At 36.0% G+C, this 25,107-nt stretch overlaps 1 protein-coding gene across 1 annotated transcript; it reads right to left on the reverse strand.

Annotated features, from left to right (window-relative positions):
• Positions 1-293: 293 nt before the first annotated feature.
• On the reverse strand, positions 294-20,545 carry SLC25A17 (solute carrier family 25 member 17). The gene is made up of 9 exons (XM_014071674.2): positions 20,388-20,545; positions 17,265-17,325; positions 16,026-16,092; positions 14,850-15,001; positions 11,658-11,774; positions 6,266-6,411; positions 6,008-6,103; positions 3,248-3,330; positions 294-1,728 (listed from the first exon to the last, which is right to left on the reverse strand). The coding sequence occupies exons 1-9, from the start codon at positions 20,439-20,441 to the stop codon at positions 1,581-1,583; spliced, it is 924 nt and encodes a 307-aa protein (XP_013927149.1). The 5' UTR covers positions 20,442-20,545; the 3' UTR covers positions 294-1,580.
• Positions 20,546-25,107: the final 4,562 nt, after the last annotated feature.

Here is a 25,107-nt window from a genome sequence, read left to right on the forward strand (position 1 = left end):
AGTTCGCACCTATTCGGTAGAACCGGTTCGTCAAATCTACCGAACCGGTTAGAAGAGGTTCCACCAGTGGACCCGCAAAGCAGGCCACACTTACAGAAGAGGTTCCAAAAATTTTTGAAACCCACCACTGTCAGAGCCCCACCTTCCTCCCACTGTGAATTATCCTTAGCTTTTTTCCTCAAATTTATTAGTTGTTTGAAAGCAGATTAAGAGTTACTATGATCAAACATTTGGCAAAACAAAAGTAAGAAACAGTCCAAACAATGTTTCTGTTTTGAAAAACAGAATAACAATCAATTTCAAAACAAGTTTATTCTTTATTAATCAATTATGGATCTCAGTAATAATAAATATTATTGAATAATTCTTAGTCTTTCACTTATTACAGTTACAATATGGAATGTTTATTATTTACTGTAGGTTGGTTCTTTTTTCAAAATTTAATTACAGTTTTAATAATAGGGCATATGTGCATTTATTTAATAGACATATAGTTCAATACTATGATTTATCACAATAAGAATGAATCATAAACTTGCACATTCCATCTTTATTCTTTTCTTTCAGCATGGCTGCAGGAACTAATTTTGTTTATTAACCATATATAAATATTGCTTAAAATACTGTTTAAACCAATAGCATAGTTAAATCTTAACTATAATTTATTGAAAGTAATAAACCTTTTTATGCCTATGTTTTGAAGTTGACTTGGATTAGAACAAAAAGAAAAATGCAATTTAAAAAACTGAAGTTTTCAACTGCCCCATAATTAAATCAGAGAGGTAACATATAAACCCAAGATTCATAGTTACCTACTTTGATATATAATAAATCATCACAATGTTTGAACAATCTCATATGGTAATTACATTTTTTTTTAAGTTGGGGCTTCTACTAGTATAAAAAGATAATTCCCAATTCTGCAATTTATGTTAAAATAGTTCATATGATAGAAGAGGGAGAAGAGTATGTATGGAATAATTTTAATTTCTTAAATGTCAGAAATCTGACATGATTAACATTCTATATGTATGTACATATATTATTCAATTTTATCATATCAGGGAAGCTTGGCACAATATTTAATTAAGCATTAAAACGGTAATAAAATTGATGCTTAAAACAATTTCAAATCCATTCTTCAAAATTCTTAGGTTGCTACAGAAGAAGGCATAAAAGAACACAACTCAGTTCTTCCAAGACAATTAAAATATTCTTAACCAATTAAAGCTTATCTTCTAAGGACATTTTGTAATAAAATCTTTATTGGACTCATTAAGATTATCATGTAACACCAAATATTTGGAATATCATCTGACAGCAAATGGAGAATTAGTGTTTAAAGGGTATTTTAAAATATATATAAAAAAATCAAAGAATGCCCCAATCTTTACATAAAACTGACTAAAAGTGATGCCTTCTAGATACTGGAATATAGATACATTCAACAGTTTTGATTGAAAACAAAAGCACAGTAAAATAAAAATTTGGCCTTGGGATAAAATTGTTTATGGCACCCAATCATTTGTCAGGTATTCTGATTTCCTCTCTCTGTTTTATATGCTTTATATTAAAATATTTTAGTTCTTTAAGGGATGCTTTAACCCCATGACTGTGAAAGTAATAGCAGTAAGTTTTTCGTAGACAAGAAACATGAGTGCAGCAGTGAGGACTGTCTGGAGTAGCTTTGCTTCTAGTCCTTTATAGAGTCCCACTAATCCGAAGCGCCTATAAAAAAACATATTAAACATTATACATTAAAAAAACAAAACAGATAATTCTGCCTTCTATAGCAAACATACATCAATTTTGCTCTGTTCTTACTCTTTGAATGCAATTGTTAAGAATCATTAAGGATTTAAGGATATGATTTCATTTTTTTTTTCATTTTTTCATTTATTTGACATTTATAGGCCGCCCTTTTCCCTGAGGGGACTCAGGGCGGCTTACAATTTGTAGGAAGGGAGTGCAAGACAAGACACAAAAAGAAAATGTGGAATATAATAAAATAAAACAATAAAACACAACATTCATTCAACATTCGGGCGGGGCGAGATTAGGGTCTTATCCCCAGGCCTGACGGGATAGCCAGATCTTGAGGGCTGTGCGGAAGGTCTGGACGGTGGTGATGCCCTCTTTGACTAAATGCCAATAAGACCAGTGGCCCATTGGCTTTATCTAATTGAGCAGAATGAACTGTAGATTCTGTCTTCCACTGGGCTTCTAGATGTAGCTACGTCTTGGAAAAGAGGCATTTCCAATAGATGGGTTTTAATTAATTACCTCAGAATCTGTAATAATATTTTTTTAATCAGATTTATAACCAGTGGTGTCTCACAGCATCCTCCACATGAATGTGTGCGGTGCGCGCGCATGCGTCTTACCATCCAGCAACGCTTCTGCAAGCCTCTGTGATGCTCTAGCTGCTCGGCGGAGCATCGCGCAGGCGCTGTATGTGCCATGCGCAGAAGCATTGAAGGGTTTAAAGACAGGTAAGGAGCGGGGGGGGGGGCTTCGAAGCACCATACCGGAGCGGTACCCAGTGCTCCAGGCAGGCTACGGTACGCCCGTACTGGGGCACACCGCCTGCAACCCACCACTGTTTATAACCCATCTTTTTAGTCAAATTGAGCATTCACTGAGCACTCAGGCTGCTAAAAATAAATATACTACCATAATTATTAAAATAGAAAAAAAAAGAGATGGCTTAATTATGTCTTCTGCTGCCTGGTGGCAAGAAATATTATAAATTCTTCTTTTTCTGCATGTTGCCAAATCATAATAAATTGAACTGATATGAACAGGGAGAACTAGAGATACAGGAAAACAAACGTCAATGTACAAGTGTCAATGAAACTTGGTAGAAACTTGCCCATGATCATCAGATAGTTTCTTCTAAAACTACAGGCCAGGGTGGGTTGGCCACCCTGTGTTTAAGTTCAAACACAACCCAGATGCCGCTCTCAATTAAATTGAGTTTGACACTTCTGCTATAAATGGATTGTGCACTAAGCAATAAATTGAACTAGATGGCTTCTTTTATCCCTTCTAATTTTAATATAATATGACAACTTTTATCATAGGATAATTCCAGAACTTTTATTCTATTATTAAAATTGTTGTTGTGTATGTATATGCATAGGTATATCTTTATGTAACTATCCATTTACAAAGAACCCAATTTACAGTAAACTAGTAAGACATTAAACTGGGTTAAGTAGAAGCCAATTAAAAGTGCAAAGCTTACTTTATTCTTTGCTGAAGAAGGTAGAGGACATTTTTAAGACTACCTAATCTCCTGTTTTCAGGGTTTAGTCGGTGATGTCCAAACTGAAAAGGAGACAAAATGAATAAATGAACATTTTTACTGTTAATCTCTGCTTACAGAAGTATGCAAAATTATGGAATATTTTGATTGTTCACAGAAAGTATTGTGATCAAGCCTTTATAATCCTGTACATAACTTAAACATAAGCAAATTAAACTTATTATGGCCTTTGAGCCAGAGAGCACAATAATGAAACATGTAAACCTGTAATTGTTATTAAAACTGTTTTTAAAAAGACATACATGCATTAAATTACATTAAATTTAGTATAATGACTTTAACACAGATAGCAGTTGCAATGACCAAAATTTGTGCAACCTGGAAATATATGTCAGGGTCCCGGTTAAATAAGAGCAGTCACAGATAGACAATATGCTGTCTACCAAAGTAGTTCTTTAAAATGGGATAGATATATGGCATTTTTAAACCCTAATGGACAGAGGTTTTGCAAAGAAAGTCCTAAAGACTAGAATTTGCTATTACTTTTTGTTAGTCAAATTGATAGTAGAGTAGTCTTTTAAGGCTATCCATCCTTTGCAATGTATCATCTTGCTTAACCATGGGCAAAGCTGCAAAAGTGTTGATAAGTACTGCTTCTTCTGTATCAAACTTTGCCTCAATCTGCATATATGCCTGCTATTAGGAGTTACTGCTATTAACAATAGGTTATTAATTAAAATACTATGTAGATCACAAGTAGCAGAGCTGAACAAAGGGGTTTCCCCTCCAACATGTATCCTTTGATTGGATCAATCCAAAGGGTAGCAATAAATTGTTTCCTTTTAAGTGACATGTGAGGTATAATAAATTGCTTAAAAGTCAGTAAGATTCGTTGGCTGCAAGGCAAATGGTTATGGTTGGTTATGGTTTATTAAACTTGTATGCCGCCCTATTCCCAGAAGGGACTCAGGGCGGCTAACAAACTCATAGGGAGGGGGGTAATACAATGAAAGCAAAACAAGACAAACAATTACAAAAAACATATTAAAACTCCGCAACAGGCGCACCAATTCGAGTGGGGCTGGGAACTCATCAGCCCCAGGCCTGCCGGAACAGCCAGGTCTTAACGGCTTTGCGGAAAGCCAGAAGGGTGGTGAGGATCCGAATCTCCATGGGGAGATCGTTCCAGAGGACCGGATCAGCCACAGAGAAGACCCTCCCCCGGGGGGTCGACCATCGACACTGGCTAGCTGATGGAACCCGGAGGAGACCTAATCTGTGGGATCTAATTGGTCGTAGGGAGGTAATTGGCAGGAGGCGGTCTCTCCTCCAAATGTGGGAGCCACATAAATAAGCACAAATCTGCCCTGTTTCCCTGAAAATAAGACCTCCCCAGATAATAAGCCCAATCAGGCTTTTGAGCTCATGTGCTAAAATAAGCCCTCCCCTGAAAACAAACCCTCCCTGAAAATATTGCAACACAGCAGCAGCCATGAGATGACCATGCTCACTGCCTCCTGCACTTCAAAAGTAATAAGAACTCCCCGAAAGTAAGACCAAGTGCTTATTTCAAGGGTCAAAAGAAAATAAGACTGTCTTATTTTCAGGGAAACACAGTATTTGGCAATGAAGAAGCTGTCCCAGAGAAGTTACAATTGCTCTTTTGGACTGACTGACTAGAATTAAGGCTGTGTACTGAAGGGTGTGCAATGAAGAGCAACCCAATTTAATTGCAAGGAATAAGCTTCGATGAGGTAACTTCTTTAACTGGTTTCACACCAGAGTCAACTGACACCTTTATTGGGTCCTAAGGGTTGTTGTTTAACTAGGTTGTCTGCTTGGGCATGGGTTTCAATAAAGGTGGAGTGTCTTTCTGTATGCTTTTGTGCAAAACTTCAAAGTCTGTTTTGCATGGATCCCGATTATTTTTAATGAAGACTAATTGCTTGAACATTAAAAGGTCAGTCTTTGCTGTGAGCAAACATTGTTTTGCCATGAATTCAGCTGAGCCATTCTATGACTGGATCTTATCTTCTTATTTTTATTAGAAGAAAGTGGAGAACTAGTGAAATGGACTGAAGAATGATGGGGAAGGGGTAGTGTAGAATCAGAGCAGTCAATTAATTCATCTCTAAGAAAAACAAGAAAGCTCAAATAATTGCTCTTTTTTAGTTCTGTTTTAAAGTCCCATTCAAGAACCTCAGTTTTTAGAAATGGAAAATGAAGTTAGTTTACTGTTTCTTATTGTAGAAAAAGTTCATTAATGTTTAGCTGTTGGCTATCTTGGAAGACTGCTGTCAGCCACTCTTCTTCTATTTCTTTTTTCACAGTCTTCCGAATGAGAAATAAGTATAATTATTTTAAATTTTGGCATATAACTTGAGCTTGATGTTAACAGAAAGGATTTACAAAGAGAGTATGACGCTACCAGGCTTATCTCACTATTACATAATGTCATAAAACATGCAGAGAGAAAAAGGAGAAATCCTGCCTAATAGTAATAAATGCAGTGTAATATACTAATGTACTTTTGGAAAAGCAGCATCCATTATGGAAGCCATGTGCTACTATTAATTCACAAAATTCTAATTGTGAAAGTCTGAGAAACATTTTTTAAGAGCTTTGTTAGCCTCAGTTAAAAGTTGCGCTTGTCTAATAACAAATTAAGAAGTATTAAATGGAATAAAAGTTTACAAGTTAGGGTGTGAATGAAAGTGATTTGGCATTACTCATACATACCCGTAAAATTGACTGTACTGTCTGCATAGGGTAAGTGAGGGTAGTGGCAATTGCTTTGGCTATTGCTCCAATAGCGAAAACGTCCAGTGAAGACAGCTAAAACAATATGAAAACAAATTAGTATCTGTATGCAAAAACAAAATTAAGAATCTTCAAATCCATTCTAATCCAAAACCAAAATTGATTTAGTTGAATGGAACAATTTCTAAGATCAAAGTTAAATAAATATCATCTTTCTTGTAAGCCTTGGAATCTTACCTGCAGTTGTCTTTTTAAAATTTTTCTCTTAAGCCCTTCATAAAACATGAATTGTATGGCAGGGTTAAATACTAAGAGCAGTGAGGGAAAAGTACCATTCCACAAAGCCAAGATTCCTTCCTCTCGAATTATCTGATGAAAGGCATCTGATTAGAAAAATAAGTAAGGGAAATAAGAATCTTACAGAGGATGCAGAATTATACATTTGATCAGTCTGCCAGGTTAGCATTATTCATAGAGTTTTACATTTATTTTGCATCTAAATTTACATTTATTTATTGAGAATTCAAAGAATTTTGTATGGGCTCATTGTAGCTGATTTTATTGTTCAGTATTTATCATGAACAATTGTTAGTAAGCTGGAATAATCAAATTCAAGGTGACAGGGAGGTAGGTAGGGGTTCTTAAAACTGGACAGACAAAATTACAGCACACAAAAGTTGTATTATGAATCAATTCAATATTTTCCTGTAATTGTGACATGATTCAAAGATTTATTTATAATGTTTCTATGGCGCACTACTCCAAGCCGAGTTAATTTTTCTTTCAGAAATGCAAGGCTAATCAAATAAGTACCATTTAGTTAAGGCAGACTAACCCTTATGCCTTTCAAATTAAGTTTAAAGAGGTTTGGCATGCAGAAAATTACTGTTTGATTTACTTGCGTCTATCATTGATTGATTAATTAGCTGATTGCAAAGTAACACTTCTGATACCATGTCATCTGTGTTTAATATAAATTAAATGTGTCTATAGTTACTCCTAAATCTCCCCAGAGTTTTAATTATTTTATCCAGAAATTGTCTAATAGAAATACTGATCTTTTTCTTGATTCTACCATTCATTTCAATTCCTTCTACTATTCAGCATGTATTGTTTCCATCATCCCAAGGAGAAGCAATGGAAAGTTTAGAAATTTTGGTAGTTGATGGGTAACATGTTTTGTTGAAAATATGTTATTCTAATCCTTAGTTTAAGATGAGACAAATACAATAATTTCTTCTTATGTTCACAAGACCATATCAATTAAATCATCAGTTTTAAGAATGGATTGTTATCTATGCCAATTGAAATTTTTTTAAAAAAACTTTTTCAATATTACATGGAACTCATAAACTAAAATAGGTCTCCTGAAAGCCATGTGCATGTGAAAAATATATTTGTGATAAATAATGCCCCCTAAAGCATCTGCTTAGTTCATTTCCTGCTGAAAGACCTGAATAGAAATAATTCATGTTGTTTGTCTCAAAAGCTATTTTAATTTAATCCTTTTTATTCAATGGCACAACTGGATGAAACAAAACACTGCCTTTATTATTCACTCATCAAATCATTGGTTAAATACAAATCTGGCTGGACCCATGAAAATACTTAGTCCATTCAAAGAGAATGGCTTTTACTTGTCCTCTGCTTTCTATAAGACAGTGAGGATAGTTCTAAAAAGAAAAAGAAGGAAAACAAAGGATCAAAAATCTAGATAATCTCCATCCCTTTCAGCAATGAATTGTCAACAAGCTCTACTTTCTAAGATGCTATGCAAGCTGTAAGATTAATTTAATTAGGTTAACCGTAATGATTTTATTTAGAACTGTTATGTTCCTTATTTTTCCTTTATAGGCATCCTCAGGTTAAGAACATCCAACTTAAACACAACCCCTCGACAGAAACACCCATTTATTACTAAACATGGTAGACAGTGTTCTCATTCCTTTAACCAATGAACTGTTGAAGCCTCACAATGCTGAAGCTGCACATTTTTAATATACAGCCTATTTTCAGAGGCTCCTAAAAGCATTGTATTATCAGCTCAAGGAAGGAAAATGCCATCTGCTATTTTTAGTAATAAGCAGTCCATTTATGAGTTTCAACCTATATACAAATTTGGATTGAAGACAGAGTTAAGAATAGTATACTTTCCTTTTCATATCTGAAGATCTGGCTTCAATAACTGTGTATGTGAATTTCTCATTAAAACCTTCCCTGCGTGCAAAATTGTTTGCTTATATAGCTACACAGAAGAGGCACAAAGTATGATAAGTTTGCTACTTTTATGTTTTGGAAAAAATGATCCAAATCAATTTTGCTTCTATTTTTCCTAGAGCTAGACTGTATAGAGAAATCCTTATTAGAATGATTGTCTAGACCAGTGGTTCTCAACCTTCCCAATGCTGTGACCTTTTAATACAGTTCCACATGTTGTGGTGACCCCCAACCAAAAAATTGGTGTCTCGGTTCCTAAGATCATCGAAAATATGTGTTTTCTCTTAGAGGGATAAACCTTTGGTAATATTCCCCCAAACCCAGAAAAGAACAAACATCTTTGTTTTTGGGGCTTCTATCTGTTTCCACTTTTCTCTATTCAGATTTCATCTCCCCCTTACCTACCATAAAGCCCAAGTATTGGGTTTCCTGATATCTTAGATGGTACTTTTTCTGGGTTTATGGTTAAGCCAGCTTTCTGTAGACAATCAATTGTTTCCCTTGTGTGTTTAAGGTGTTCTTCTTAGGTCTTGCTGTAGATGAGGATATCATCTAAATAGGCAACACACTATTCCTTTTGACCTGGTAAGATTTTATTCATTAATTTCAGGAAGGTAGCAGGTGCCCCATGTAGACCAAATGGATTTTTTTAAAACTGAAAGTATCCTTGTGGATTGGCACACACTCTGTTTTCTCTTTGGAGTGGTGCTCCAATGGAATTTGCCAATATCCTTTGGTTAAATCCAAAGATGCTAAATATTTGGCTCCACTTAGACCAGTGTTTCTCAATCGTGGCCACTTGAAGATGCCTGGACTTCAACTCCCAGAATTCTCAAGCCAGCATTTGGCTTTGAGACCAATACAACTGGAGAACACCAAACACTTTCAGATGGTTATATTGTGTCTATCTGGAGCATCTTTTCTATTTCATTTTGTTAACACATCTTTCAACCACTCAAGAATTCTATAGGGAGATCTAATTGATCAGGTTCCGCCCTTTTCTATTTTGTGTTCAACTAAGATATTATGCTCAATTGTATGGTAAATGTATGTTTCCAGTTCCCTAATATTTTTATCTCTTTGTTTTAACTATCCCCTAGGTCTGAATTGATAAGTATTTTTCCATAATATGGATGAAGTATTGCACCCCAAGATTGATCCAATAATTCTGGATACCTTTCCTTTAGTGCCAGCAAACCATCCCAGGTTCAGCTCTATTGTGCTATTTCCTTAGTAGGTTGGCACTTCCTTTTTTTGTCTCCCAATTCAATTTCATAATTTATTGGTTCAGTTCACCTCATCATTATGTAAGGCCCCTGCCACTTAGCCTGTAGTTTGTTTCCTTTACTAGGCAACAGTAACTGGGCTTGATCTGCTATGTTAAATTGCTTCACCTTTAAACTTCTATTATCATGCCTTTTCTGACGTTCACTGGTTTCTAAATATTCCTTAGCAATGTGTCCTAGGGATTTTAAATTATTCCTCTCGAATAAGATATATTCAATTAGGTCTTTAAAGCCTTCTAGTTTTTTGCACCGATTTTCCTTAATGGTGTCTTGAACCCCGAAAGTTGACTTTTAGACTGTAACCCAAAAGGGCTAAATCCCATAAACGTCTGGGGAATTTCAGATAGAAACAGCATCTATGTATCCAAATGTTTTGTGTCTTGGCCTGCTTATTTTTTGAGACTAGATTTTAGGGTCTGCTTCATCCTTTCTGTAAGACCGTCCTAAGGACTGGTACATATCTCTTTTATTCCCAGATGTGTATATAAATATTTCAGCAGTAGTTTGGAAATTGGTTCTTTGATCTGTAAGGATCTCCTTTGGTATGCCCAGTCTACTGAAGATTTCGACCAGCTCCTCTGCTATTCTTTCGGTGGTCACTTTCCTTAATGGAACTGCTTCGGGATACCAAGTGGCATAGTCGCAGGCAACTAGGATATACTCATTGCCTTTACTAGATCATGGCAAAAGGCCTACAACCATGATGGCGAACCTATGGCATGTGTGCCATAGGTGGCACACAGAGCCCTCTCTATGGACATGCGCGCCGTCGCAGCTGCTCTTCTGGTTTCCAGCATGCATATGTGCGCCAACCAGCTGATCTTCACGGGGACATGAAAACTCCCTGGCTGTTTTCAAGTTGTTTTCTCACCATTTTCAAGCCATTTTGGGGGGCTTTTTTGACCTCAAAACAGCCCAAAAAACAGCCTGAAAACAGCCAAAAAACAGGCATGTGTGCGCCGGCCAGCTGGTCTTCAAATTTCCAATGCTCCGGCACGCGCACCTGCAGTTTAGGCACTTGGTGGCGAAAAGGTTCGCCATCACTGACCTACAACATCCACGATTATTTTAGAAAAGGGAATAAGAATTAAATTTACTCTTCCGATAGGAACTTTATTGTGTTTCCCTTTTGGTTTTACCAACTGACACACGGGGCAGGATCTACAGTACTGGGCCATTTCTCCACAGATCCCTGACCAATAGAATCTATCCAAAATACTTAAACCTACCCATGTATACAGACCATGGAGTTTCTTGAGCTAATTCCAATATTACTTTGTGATATCCCAAAGGAACTACAAATCTGTTCAATTCGTTCCTTTGTTAGGGATGAAGCCTTATTCGGTACAGCAACCCATTTTTTCTTGAAATACTGGGTGTTGATTCCTTATTTAACTCCTTTTCTGCTGCTAATCAATGTTTTGATCTTGGGGTTTTTTTTGCTAGGGAAGTGAGATTGCTTGGCAGAAGGGAATCTCAGCTTGGAGGGAATCTCAGCTCCGAGTTTAAGGATTTTGTTTTTTAGTGTAGCTTAGTATTTTGCTTATATTGTACATTTTTCTCAAATTAAATAAAAATAAAAATAGAAATCAGCCTGGAATTTTCTTCTCCATATAGTTGATATGAGTTACGGCTATATGCCTTAATTCACTTTGTAAAAATAACATTGAAAGTTAAAGATAACTGGTAGCTTGTTTTTTTACAAAATGACTAGACAGAGTAATGGTTAAATAATCCACCTCATCTTTCAGATTGTAAAGATATGAAAAAAAGTCTGTCTCATTGTTGCTAGAATAAAAAGGAAGTATATAAATGGCATACTGTATGTTAATAAAACCAATAACAAAGCTGACATTTCTGAAGAATATAGCTCATGTGCGGGAGAACATGAAATATATTGCATTCTAGTATCAGTTCTTTTTTCATGCAATTGGTAGGATATTGAGAGCATAGCAGCTTTTTCAAGTCTACAAAAAGCACAGGGTATTTGTTGTGCAAGGAAAACTATGCCAAAATGCTGTCTCAAGAGTGGTGAAGGTATGTGTTGGTATACTGAGTTTGAAAAAGCATAATTTAAATACCTTACAATAGACAAGGGCAACCCCCCACACACACCAGCAACCTACCTACAATGCCTTTGTAATTGGTTGGTATAATGTCTTCATTTCTAAATTTTGCCCCCTGGAGTTTAAGACGGGTATTTACCACCCAGAGCGGAGTAGTCAACAGTACATTCACTACACCTAAGGAAACAGAAGCAAAATTCAGTAAAAAGAGGCCTCATAAAATTAAAATCAAAATTAAAATGTTAACTTTAATGTATAAAGCAGAATAAGTACCATTTGAAATACTTCGCAAAATCTAGACTGAAATTATTCTGGGGGAAAAAATATTTAAAATGGAAAGTCAAGGGAGCTTGTCACAAAGGTGCTTTTTAAAAAGGGAAACTGGACTTTCTTGATTTTTTTCCTTGAAAATGCTTTGCTTCTCATCCAAGAACCTTCTTTAGTTCATAGACATCCAACAGAGCTTCCTTTATTTTGATTCTTTACCAATTATTACACATTTCATTGAGCAATGCAAGAAAAGCAAGCTTGCTTTTCACAATAGGTACACACCTAATTATTTCCAAATATTTTTCCCAACTTGACGCAAACTTCCCACATTATTCTTCATTATGAAATAATGCATTGAGAAAATCAGAAGTGCTAAACTGTTAAATAAAATTTAAATTAAAGATTCAAAAGGCATCCCTCAGATGTGGCACATAAAATGAGAGTAGCACAAGTAAGAATAAATAATAAACCAAAATAAGATACAGATCAAGAAATATGTAGCAGTGCTGGCAGCCATAGAAAGACACACATTATATCTCTGCTCTGTATTGGTGGCTGGTTTATTTCCAGGTTTAATTCCAGATGTTGGTTTTAACATGGGACCAGGTTATTTGAGACACTATCTCTCCCCAGTTACAGGTGAAACTCGAAAAATTAGAATATCATGCAAAAGTTCACTTATTTCAGTAATGCCATTTAAAAGGTGAAACTAATATATAAGATACTCATTACATGCAAAGCAAGATAGTTCAAGCCGTGATTTGTCATAATTGCCATGATTATGGTTTACAGTTTATGAAAATCCCAAATCCACAATCTCAGAAAATTAGAATATTGTGAAAAAGTGCAATATTCTAGGCTCAAAGTGCTCCACTCTAATCAGCTAATTAAGCCATAACACCTGCAAAGGGTTCCTGAGCCTTTAAATGGTCTCTCAGTCAGGTTCAGTAGGAATCACAATCATGGGAAAGACTACTGACCTGACAGTTGTGCAGAAAACCATCACTGACACCCTCCATAAGGAGGGAAAGCCTCAAAAGGTAATTGCAAAAGAAGTTGGATGTTCCCAACGTGCTGTATCAAAGAAAGTTATGTGGAAGGGAAAACTGTGGAAGAAAAGGGTGCACAAGCAGCAGGGATGAGTGCAGCCTGGAGAGGATTGTCAGGAAAAGGCCATTCAAAAGTGTTGGGGACTTTCACAAGGAGTGGACTGAGGCTGGAGTCAGTGCATCAAGAGCCACCACACACAGACGGATCCTGGACATGGGCTTCAAGTGTCGTATTCCTCTTGTCAAGCCGCTCCTGAACAACAAACAACGTCAGAAGCATCTTACCTGGGTAAAGAAAAACAGACCTGGTCTGTTGCTCAGTGGTCCAAAGTCCTCTTTTCTGATGAGAGCAACTTTTGCATCTCATTTGGAAACCAAGGACCCAGAGTATGGAGGAAGAATGGAGAGGCACACACTGCAAGATGCCTGAAGTCCAGTGTGAAGTTTCCATAGTCTGTGTTGATTTGGGGAGCCATGTCATCTGCTGGTGTTAGTCCACTGTGCTTCATAAAGTCCAGGGTCAACACAGCCGTCTGCCAAGAGATTTTGGAGCACTTCATGCTTCCTTCTGCAGACGAGCTTTATGGGGATGCTGACTTCATTTTCCAGCAGGACTTGGCACCTGCCTATACTGCCAAAACCTGGTTCAATGACCGTGGAATTACTGTGCTTGATTGGCCAGCAAACTCGCCTGATCTGAACCCCATAGAGAATCTATGGGGCATTGCCAAGAGAAAGATGAGAGACATGAGACCGAACAATGCAGAAGAGCTGAATGCCGCTATTGAAGCATCCTGGTCTTCCATAACACTTCAGCAGTGCCACAGGCTGATAGCTTCCATACCATGCCGCACTGAGGCAGTAATTGCTGCAAAAGGGGCCCAAACCAAGTACTGAGTATATGTGCATGCTTATACTTTTCAGAGGTCCGATATTGTTCTATGTACAATCCTTGTTTTATTGATTGCATGTAATATTCTAATTTTCTGAGATGGTAGATTTGGGGTTTTCATGAGCTGTATGCCATAATCATCACAATTATGACAAATCATGGTTTTAACTATCTTGCTTTGCATGTAATGAGTCTATCTCATATATTAGTTTCACCTTTTAAGTTACATTACTGAAATAAATGAACTTTTGCACGATATTTTAATTTTTCGAGTTTCACCTGTATATCTTACGTGTCCTATCACGTCTGGCAGGAAAGGTGTGTTACAGGTTCCTTCTGCTAAAAATTTCCATTTGACATGAACCCAAAGACACGCCATCCTTGGTGACATCATTCCTGCTACTTGAAAGGGAATAAAAAGGAGTTCCTCCAGCAGGCTGTCAATCCCATGAAAGTAGTAAGTTTATGAGATTGTTACACTGTGTGTAGGATGCTGATCCATCCTCTGCTGTCTTATTTATATTTGTGTTTGTTTTCAATTGTTGCTTTAGATGGTTTTGACGGTTTGCTTCATTGTATACTCCTCAGAATCATATTTGTGAAATGGGTAGCTATGCACAAACACCAAATTTGTCAAATATTTAAGATTTTTGATTTTTGCTTTGGAAAACATCTGATGTTAAATTCATAATATGCATTTTCAGTTTCTGTTATATACAGTTATATTTACTACTCACACTATATTAAAACATTTCAAAGAAATTATGAATTTCATTGCTATTATCAAATGAATAACTTTCCAAAGATATGAGAATACACATCAACTTAGCCCATGCTCATGTTCAAAAATAAGATAATGAAATGAAGAGAAACATTGTTATACAAAAGTGAAAAATCTAAAACAAGTAAAACTAGAAAAGAGGAAATGAGACAAACCCTTTCAAATTAAAAATACATTTATCGCTTCATTATTTTAAATTGCCTTCATGATAAATTAATCTACATCCCAAAATCAATACATTGCTGATAGGATTTTATTACCTGCAACCACACCAAGAATCAAGTCCTTTCCTGTAGTTGAATGATGACCTTTAGCCCAAAGAGTTTTTAAACTATTAAATGTATAGAAATAGACAAAGTTGGAACAACAAAGGCTGGAGATAACAGGGAACCACCCTCGATATGGTGCAATGCTAAGGAACAAAATAACAACAGCAAAAAATGAAAATAATGCAACCATCATAGCAAAAAAGCATATCTGCACCCGATTCCAAACATAATCAATTAAATATATCTACTAACTAAAGGATTTTGGGCTAAGTGTTCAAGAAACCAAGTGACAAAACAAAACATATTTAAATATGGTACTTATTAACTATATTTAACAGAATACAATTCTATACTCAGGACTAAATTAACTGAACATGTTTATGTCTGAATAACTATGAAAATAACCCAAGAGGATATACCCTATTCCCCAGAAAATAAGCCCAATTGGGCTTTTGAGTGCATGCGCTAAAATAAGCCCTTCCCTGAAAATAAGCCCCCCCCCTTGAAAATATTGCAACACAGCAGCAGCCATGAGGTGCACCTCAAAAATAATAAGACCTCCCTGAACATAAGGCCAAGTGCAATTTTGGGGGTCAAAAGAAAATAAGACCCGTTCTTATTTTTTGGGAAATACAGTATTATTGGAAAAATCAAAAGGAATACAATCTGATCTGAATACAAGAAACATCCAATTCAAGCACATTGTTTCTTGTTCAAGTATTTCCTTTCAGAGATAGTAGTATTTTATGGAGGCACATTTTAAAAATTAACATACTGTAATTATATAGTTAACAATATTCCATTCATACTAAAGACATCACAAATGTTTTTATGTGACAGAAGCTTTAACTACATAGAGGCTAATTTATTCAGGCAAGATTTGAGCCAATGTAATTCCTGCCTAGAAATTGTTCTTGAAGAAGAAACAATATTGCAGCAAGTCTCTTAGTCTCTTACCCGACTTTTAATTTTTTAAATAGTGTTTTGAATTACAAAGAAAAATGCAGTCATCATCATCTTTCTAAAATATGGTTTAGTCTAATGGCTCTGTTTAAAGTATAACTATTCAAATTACTTAATTGAAATTTAGGAAGATGTGTTGTACACATTGTTCTCCACAGAAGTTTTAAAAAACTAATTCTCCTAGCAAAATAGCCCTGTACTTACATGCCTTCTTCTTTAATTATCTCCAAAAGAACTGCATGTGTGGTTTTTGATTTGCGTTTTTCATCAACTGGAAAACAAGAAATATTTTTTAACAGTTATTCATTATAGTTGAGATCATCTTCTAATATTTTGGGGAAGCTAGGGCAAAAGTAAAAGTGCATTATTTATTTAATCTTCAAGTTCATTGATTCAATCTGAAAGAGAAGAGTTGTTTTCTCCTTCGTGGATAGGTCTACAACTGACCACAAATTAAAAAATAGGATTAGAAAAGTTTCCATTTATAGAAATTGCAAAAAAGCAATGTGTAGACTTTTTGCTTTCCTCATTGGAAAGTTAAGATTACATCACAAGATTATTTAATATCTGCTCTAAGAATAACTATATTAATTGCCTTTTTTCAGTTTTAAATATCTGTCTTTTATAATTAAACACCAAATCCTAAAATTAATTTTTTGAAAGGATTTCTCCATCATCTCTCTGCATTTCTCAAACTGAGGTTACCGTATTTTGCTAAAATGTACATTTGCCATGTGAATATAACCTTCTTTCATGTCTACAGTATTGAGAATAAAGAATAATAAATAATCTTTTAGAACATCCAGATTATATCTTCATGCAGTTTAGAAAGACAAAATCTTTTCTCTGATGACTCTAACAATATCATACTAAGGAGATTCATCAGCTTAGTTAGCAATCTGAAAGGTTTCCAAAGTAGCCAAGATTTTGCAAGTTCCATTTTCTGAAAACTATCACAACAGAGACATGCTGTAATCAATATACTTTGCAAAATTGTTACATATCTGTGACTGGTTATTGTTGAGTACATAGTGTCTTTAAAAAAACAGGTTTTTTTGCACTCATAAAGAAAATACTAACCATAGTTTTGGCATCCCAATTATTTTAGGGGTAATTTGAAATAAATAAAAAGCCCTGGTCAGCTACAAAATGCATTAGTTGCCACTTACACATCAATAGGTACTGTAGTAGCCTAGCATCTCTCCAATTATTGGCTAAAACAGATCAATCACTCAATATGTATTTGATCAATGACCAACAAAACTTAAAAGAACAAAAACAAAAATAGAGTGAACTAAATAAATACAAAAATATACTAACAGCTAGCAAAATAAAGAAGATCTGCTACTACTCTGAACAAATTTTAAGATATAAATGCAAAACAAGTTGGTAAGTGATATATAATATTCTCAAAGGCTAAATGTAAAAGAATGGGTTACTCACCTTGAAGTCTTAGTCTAGCTGTATCCAGAGGAAAAAACACTGTCATTGCTGTCACACTACCCTAAAACATTTAGGACAAAAAATTAACTATATAGAGCATGCAGATTTTTTTGTAAATCTACAATGACCTATATTAAATCAAATAAGTTTATTGCAGCCGTTTGAGCAGATAAAGTAAAATATCCTATAGAACTATTACATCCATCTATGTGTGTATCAGGAAAACGACTAAGATAGGATCTAAAAATATATAATAAAATAAAAACATTGCTATAAAAGTGATAAATAAGTAACCAGACTTAATTAATGGTGCGGCAAATTGTGCAGGAAATAGCACAAAACTGGGCAACACAGGAGGATATTTTTAAATCCTTGCCTTAAAAAAAGCTACATAAAACCTTATGAAATATGGCAGTGAAAAAGCTTCCTCTATATAAATTCACTTTCAACTTAAACAGAACTTTATGGTTATGACCATTGCTGTCAAAATATTTATTTAAAAAAAATTCTATACAACTGCCCATTAAAAATGTGGTTCACAATAAATTAAAGTTCAGTTTGATACTATATGTGTTCGAAACAGAGATTTTGTGCATATTCCAAGCACACTGAAATAATTTAATAGTGGTATTTATATTTTATTTACAACTTGCCATAGTAAAGTTTTGATAAAATATTTGTGTGAAGCACAATATTGATATATTATACACAATCTATCCCTGAGGCATTCTATCTAATGTTATAACATTAATTTTTATTATAATTATCAAAGAAGAAAAGGAGGAATTAATACAAAAATATATATTGCATTCCTAATATATAGAACAACTATATAGTTTTTGACTCATTTGTTTAATCAAATCTATTTAGTTTTAGAATTGTGTGGCAAAGATCACATTTAGATAATATTTCAAAACTATTAGTTCATAGTTATGCAAAAATATTGAAAATAAAAAAGATAAATAAAAAAAGATTCACAAACTTCCACACAAACAACTAGATATGGTCTTATCTGATCTGATTATCAAAATTATTCCAACATGTAAGAACTGTGAAACTTATTTAGCAATCTGATAATCTTTAAATCCATGAGCCAGAAGACAATGAGCACATGAAATAATTTTCTCATTTTTGTTCCACCTATGCAGGTCTAAACAAGTTATAATAGAATTCACATGTAAATCAGTCTTGAACTATTATTTGTTAACTGCTTTCCTGGACTGCACAATTACCCTCATATATACAGATATAAAATGCAAGACCATCTATTTGTATAATTGTATAATCTAATTCCTGTGTATGGAAGAAGAGTCTTACAACAGTCAATGCAAGCTTTTTCTTTCCTTCTTTTTATCCAGTAATACCCTCCCACACCTTTAAGACAGCATGAATAGCTGAGGCACACCTGTGCTCCAAGAGAAAGATGTCTTCAGTATTTAGATATGGGTGTATACTGTATTTTGAGATGGGCAATTGCAATTATTTGGGATAACCAGAAGAAATTAAGGTTGCAAGTGAAAGAGGAGGAAATGCCAGACAAAGAGGGGTAAATGTCAGTGTGGGAGAGGGATGTGTGGAATTCAGACTCAAAAGTAAAAACACAGACAAGTAACAGCCATCCAACAGCTGATAAGGAACTTTTCCCTTCCTAGCAAAAAATATATATAAGATGCTTAAGGCCCATAAGAGATAAGGATAGCAGCAATTGGTACTTCGCTGAAAATAATGACTCCTAAACCAACTAATTTCAATGTACCTAAAGATTGGTTAAGAGGTGGCTATAATTGCAGCTAAGGAATTTGCCCATAGTCTCTACAGCTGAGAGAGCAGCCCAAAATATAGCTAACTACTGCAATATCTTTTCACAGATATAAGTAATTCAAATCTGTCTGTAAAGGTGAAAGGGGGGGGAGAGAGAACAAAGATTTTATGAATATTCATAGAAGCCATACGTAAAAATCCTTAGAAGTAACACAGAATATGTAAAATAGGCTTGTAGGTAAAAAATAAGGAAGCATCATACATTCTGTTTAAGGATCACTATGTATTGGTATAATAAAAATATCCCTTGTAACAAAGGGAAGAAAATTTTTGGATGTAGCATTTACCAAAAAGAACTCATCATAGTGGATGGCATATGAAAATGACAGCATACTTTATTTAGAGTTCTGAACTTACTCTAGTAGAAGAGATAGGGTGAATACTCTACCCGATTATGTTTTTAATCTGGACCACTGATAATAAAGAGATGTACCATCTATGTTGATTCTTGGATTGTATACATGTTTTACTACAATGATCCAGTTATTAACACAGTCATAAACAACTATAACCCATTTGATCTGCAAACTTTTTGCAGTTTCTGATTGTTGTATTAGTGATATATTAATATATTTAATAAAAATAATATAAAAATACTTTTAACAGGCATGTTGATGAAGTGTATTAAACAAGCAACACTAGAAGCTATTATGAGAAAACACTAATAGACTTATATACATTGGCAATCCTGACAAGATTCTGGACCCTAGTCCACTGATAAACAGATTTGCAATTAGGCGAAAACAGACAAGCAAGTGGACATTTAATTCAATGTATCGTACAATTAACAAGGTTATTTTTTATTTATGTATTTGTTTGTTTGTATCTTGCCTTATTAGTTTTACAAATAACTCAAGGCAGAAAACAAAGTATATCTTGAAAGCATCAGTCTTCCTTTAAAGACTGCAATAAACTTTTGCATATCATTTAAAGCTGAAGTCATTTTTTATGAAACCATCCAGAACGAAAAATGTAATCTTTTCTTCTGCAGCAGTGGTTGTATTGATAACCTATGCTCTTCAAGCTCCTGGGCAAACGGAGCGTAACAGGAAGTTACAAATAAGCAAATAACAAATATTTAGGATGACAGTTCAGACTAACAGGCACCCGCAGAGACAAAAGTTGGGAGGAGAGCTCGACTTCAAAAGCTAACAGCAGTTTGGTTTTTTTAGCGGCTACCCAATGCACCGAAGGCAGGGAGAACAGGTCCCCTCCATCTCCGTGCCTTCCTTTAATCCAGCCAAATCCTGTCCCTTCACTTCCGGATTTTCCACACACCCGCTCCCTCCGAAGCCTACTCACCACAGCTCCAGCCATGGCATGGACCAAGCTCTCGTAGGAGAAGACGCCGACCATAGCTGCACCTTTGGCAGGGCCCGATTGCCGCTGGTGCGATCTCCCCCGTCTGCCTGAAAGAGAGCACAGAAATGGAGAGGCTAGAGAGGGAAGCAACGTATCGCCGGCACCACCCCCCGGCCAAGCCGCTGCCGTCCTACGTGACGTCTCCTGCACACCGCCAATCACTTACGCGGATCGGGAAAGATGTCCGAGAGGAAGAAAGGCTGTCCGAGCTCGCGCCCCGCTTATCCCGCTCACCCTACCCCCCCCATTCCCCCCCTCCGCAGCAATTTGACCTCAAGATGTTCTCATAGCGACGGTTTAGCCGTGCTTTCGTTTCTCTGTCAAACGTTGCTTTTTGAGAGTTCTGTCAAACTAGCGGATGCTCAAAGCAAAATAAAAGCGCTTTCTCGGAAGTGGTGGGTGCTTCTTCATCATTGGAAGTTTTCAAGAAGAGACTGGACAGCCATCTGTCAGAAATATAGGGTCTCTTGCTTGAGCACGGGGTTGGACTAGGTGACCTAGTTAGTACAAGGTCCCTTCCAACTCTGTTGTTCTATTCCTCTTATGGCCTTGCTATTTGAGGGATAGGTACCCATCTGACAATTGAAAATGGGTGGTCATTAGCAAAGAGAAGACTAACCCATGAAGGCAGGTCAAAATTGTGGCCAAGAAGGATATATTTCATGTGGAATTTAAGGACAAAAAAAGGAAGCATTGAAAAGGCTACTTTAAAATCAAATCTGTGGTGAACAAAATAAGCGGGGAGGGCGAAACCTGGCTCAAAATCAGTAACTGTGAGAGGGACCTTGGAGTCCTAGTGGGCGATCACTTCAACATGAGTCAAGCAGTGTGCGACAGCAGCCAAAAAAGCGAATGCAATCCTTGGTTGTATAAACAGGCATAGAATCAAAATCACATGACGTATTAGTATCGGTTTATAAAGCTTTAGTAAGGCCACACCTGGAATACTACATCCAGTTTTAGTCCCATTACAAAAAAGATGTTGAGATTTTGTATGATTCGCAACTAATCATCTTAGTTGCGAAGAACAGCAACTAAGATGCTCTGGAGACTAAAACATGAAGAATGGTTGCAGGATTTGGGTTTGGCTAGTCTAGAGAAAAGGACCTGGGAGGGACATCATAGCAGTATTCCAGTATTTGAGAGGCTGCCACAAAGAGGAGGGGGTCAATTTATTTTCCAAAACACCAGAGAGGACAAACAATGGATGGAAACTAAGCAAGGAGAGAAGCAACCTGTAATTAAGATAACTTCCTAACAGTGAGGACAATTAACCAGTAGAACATCTTGCCTTCAGAAGTTGTGGGTGCTTCATCACTGGGTTTTTAAGAAGAGACTGGACAGTCACTTGTCTGAAATGGTATAGGATCTCCTGCAAGCAGGGAGCTGGACTAGAATACCTCCAAGGTCCCTTCCAGCTCTACTCTGATTGGGGGAAATATCTTTGGAATGTCATTCAATGCTACTACTAGCTTTATATCAAACACAATATGAAGTGCTGGTAAAGATTTTCCTTAAGCCAATATTCCTTAAAGCATAGTCCAAGGGTTCCTGGAGGTTCATCAAGATTCTCTCAGATCCAAAAATCAAAATTATTCGCCATATACAGAAGATATTTTCAAAAAATTTAAATGTCACTCTTAACTTCATTTTTTTTAACTATGGGTTTTTCATGAAAAATATTTTGTGTTAGAATCTAATGGGTTTGATATTTATTGTTACATGATTCAAATATTCCACAAATGCGTAGATTTAAGAATCATTGCTGTAAGCAAAGTTCTGGTAGCATCCTTTGCACTAATTTTATATTTTGCCTATTATGTGACTGCACAAGGGCAACACATAAAATTAGGCAGAGACTCAATAGCCAATAAAATGTCTAATCCTGACAATGATTTATGAAACTTTTTCAATCTATCATTTATTATAGCAATAAATCTAGTACTCAATATAAATAAAACATGGAAGGAAGGAAGGATGGATGGATATTAATACAATCCTTGGTTAAGGAACTAGGATTGAAACAAGGAGATTCTAGGTGATTTGGGACCAAATTTTCTTTCTCGCCCCAACTGCTTCTCATGGTTGTAATTTGGGGGAAAAGGGAGGAAGGAGGAGTATTAGAGATTTTCACTGCCTTGAGTTATTTATAAAATAATAAAGGCTGATAAAAAAGTAAAAAGCAAACACAAAAAAGTATGGCATATAATATGGAAGTATAAAGCTGAGCAACCCTAGAAGTGATGAGACAGGATGAGACAGGAGAAATGACAAATGGAAATCCAATTCTCTTCTAGGGAATTTCTTTAGGATAGGAAGTATGAAAATCATCTGGGATTTTCTGAACAGATGGGAAAAAGCATATGGCTCAGATACTACTGAGTCATCCCCACAAGGTATTATGCTTTAATGAGAAGAGGTATTTTTCTAGTGCTCCAATGGAATAGTAAAGGACAATAATCCAGTTTGATCAAAGTGAAACCCGACTTAAAATCATTTAAAATTTATATCTCAGAATCCACTGCTTAAAAACACTTCTGGCATTTTCAGAACTGTTCAATGCAAATCCTAGGGATAGAGCTCGCCAACTTTTTTTTAGCCAGGTTGACTTAAAATGTTTTCTAAGAAGCTTTTTCTGGGGAACTAAAATTAACTTTAGCCAAACGTTTTAAAGGCTGTGAAGCATTCAGGGACCAAACCTTTTTCAAAACTTGGAAAAGCATTCTTAATACATGTTGGCATTATTCTAATAAACTTAAGATCAGACATCTTAAATAATTTCAAACTTTGTAGACATACATACTTGAACACCACAGAGAAGATGAGAAATGCTCTTGGCTATAAAGGCTTTGCAAGAACTGCATCTAAAAGCCCTGGGACCACTCAACCTAATACATGAGTGGGGAGATATGTAGAAAGCAGGAGTGCCTGAAATACTGTGTAAATATACAAATTAAAAAGTAGGGAGGCATACAGCTGTCAACATTCTGACTATTGAACCCACCAGAAGTTGACTCTGGAATTTCAAAATTCCAAAAGTAAAACTTTATTGAATACATCATTCTGGCACTGAAGGTTCAAAATCAGCTAATTTTTCCCACACAAGTTTGCATACTTAAAGAATAGCATTCTCCCTTCCTCCCATGGAACAGGTCACGTCATCCAATTATGAATCATTCTTCTGCTTTTAGTCCATGTCTTGGCCAACACCTGCAGAAGTGTCCTTGCTGGATACTTGACTCTCATGGTTGATGTCTGAAGCCCCTGCATTCTATCTCACCCCCTCCTTCCGCCCAGTTCTTTGGCAAGTTGGAAAGTGGTAAGATTCAAAAAAAGCATAACCACCTTCAATCTTGACAACAACCTTGCCTTATCCTTAAGGCATAATAGCTGGAGGATGCAGTGACAGCTGCAGAAATGGTTCAGGGAAAATAAGCACAGACTATTCACTTTTCACGCAAAAGAAGAATGGGATGGCAGAGAATGAGGTGGCTGGATGGAGTCACTGAAGCAGTAGGTGTGAGCTTCAATGTACTCCAGAGGATGGTAGAGGTCAGGAAGGCCTGGAGGAGCATTGTCCATGGGGTCGTGATGGGTCGGACATGACTTCGCAATTAACAACAAATTTACTTTTTGAACAGTGGTTTTTTTTTGTTGAAATTTTGAGTTTTACAATAGGGAAAGAGAAATAACCTTTTGTATATTGAGGGTCCGATTCATTTATCCCACAGCCTCTCCCTTGGGATTAAAAGGAAGTCTTGGAAATTTGGAATCAACGAGGACTGTGAAAATATAAAGTCTGGACTAGGAAGCATATTCCTTGGTTCAGCAGTGAAGGACCAGAAAGTGGTCCAGAGCTTAAGTCACTTCTAAAATGTGCCTGTTGGCTCAGCAAAAATGTTTTTACTTTTGATCCAACTGCATCAATTGAATTTAACTGTATGTATACAGCAAGCTGATGCATCTATATCCCAGATGCTTTTTTTTCAGGAGGCAATTGGACTTTTTTTTCTTTGAGGACATTTCGCTTCTCATCCAAGAAGCTTCTTCAGCTCTAACGGGATAGAGGGAAGGATTTATATTCCTTGCAGACAGCTGATCATTTGTATCCTTTTAGAGGGTCATTGAAGTACATGGAGGTTTATTTGTGTCCTCAGGTCACCTGAGCAGTGCTCCTGGTTCCTTTAGTCCGCAATTCCCACTCACCCCCTGGAAATCCAATGAAAATCCAGAATGAATTTCCAGAAGGGGAAAAAATTGCAGACTACGGAAACCAGGTGTTACACCATCAGTCCGTAGTGAAAAAATGCTGAACTGATAATAGGGGCAAGCAAGATAGCCAGACTGTTTTATTCATCCATACTAGGTACACACTCGATATGCTCATTCATTTTAAAAATTAGTAATTTATAAAATTCTTCTTTTTTCCTATTGTCTTTAATATAACTTTAGTAACTACATTCTTTTTGGTTGTGCAAGATTTGTATAATATTATGATAGTGTTTGTGTGCTTAAATATATTTCTCAATCTGTGTACAAATATAAGATCTGGGGTAGATTTTGTAAAACAGTTAAATCTCTTAACACGTACGTTTTTGGGTTGCCTTAGACTCAAACCAGTTTTTCAGGAATTACCTGCTTTTAATAATATAAGTACAAG

This window comes from Thamnophis sirtalis, unplaced genomic scaffold (assembly GCF_051295495.1).
Source record: "Thamnophis sirtalis isolate CommonGarterSnake01/CBP01778 unplaced genomic scaffold, rThaSir2_p1.2 scaffold_9, whole genome shotgun sequence".
NCBI classification, from domain to species: domain Eukaryota; kingdom Metazoa; phylum Chordata; class Lepidosauria; order Squamata; family Natricidae; genus Thamnophis; species Thamnophis sirtalis.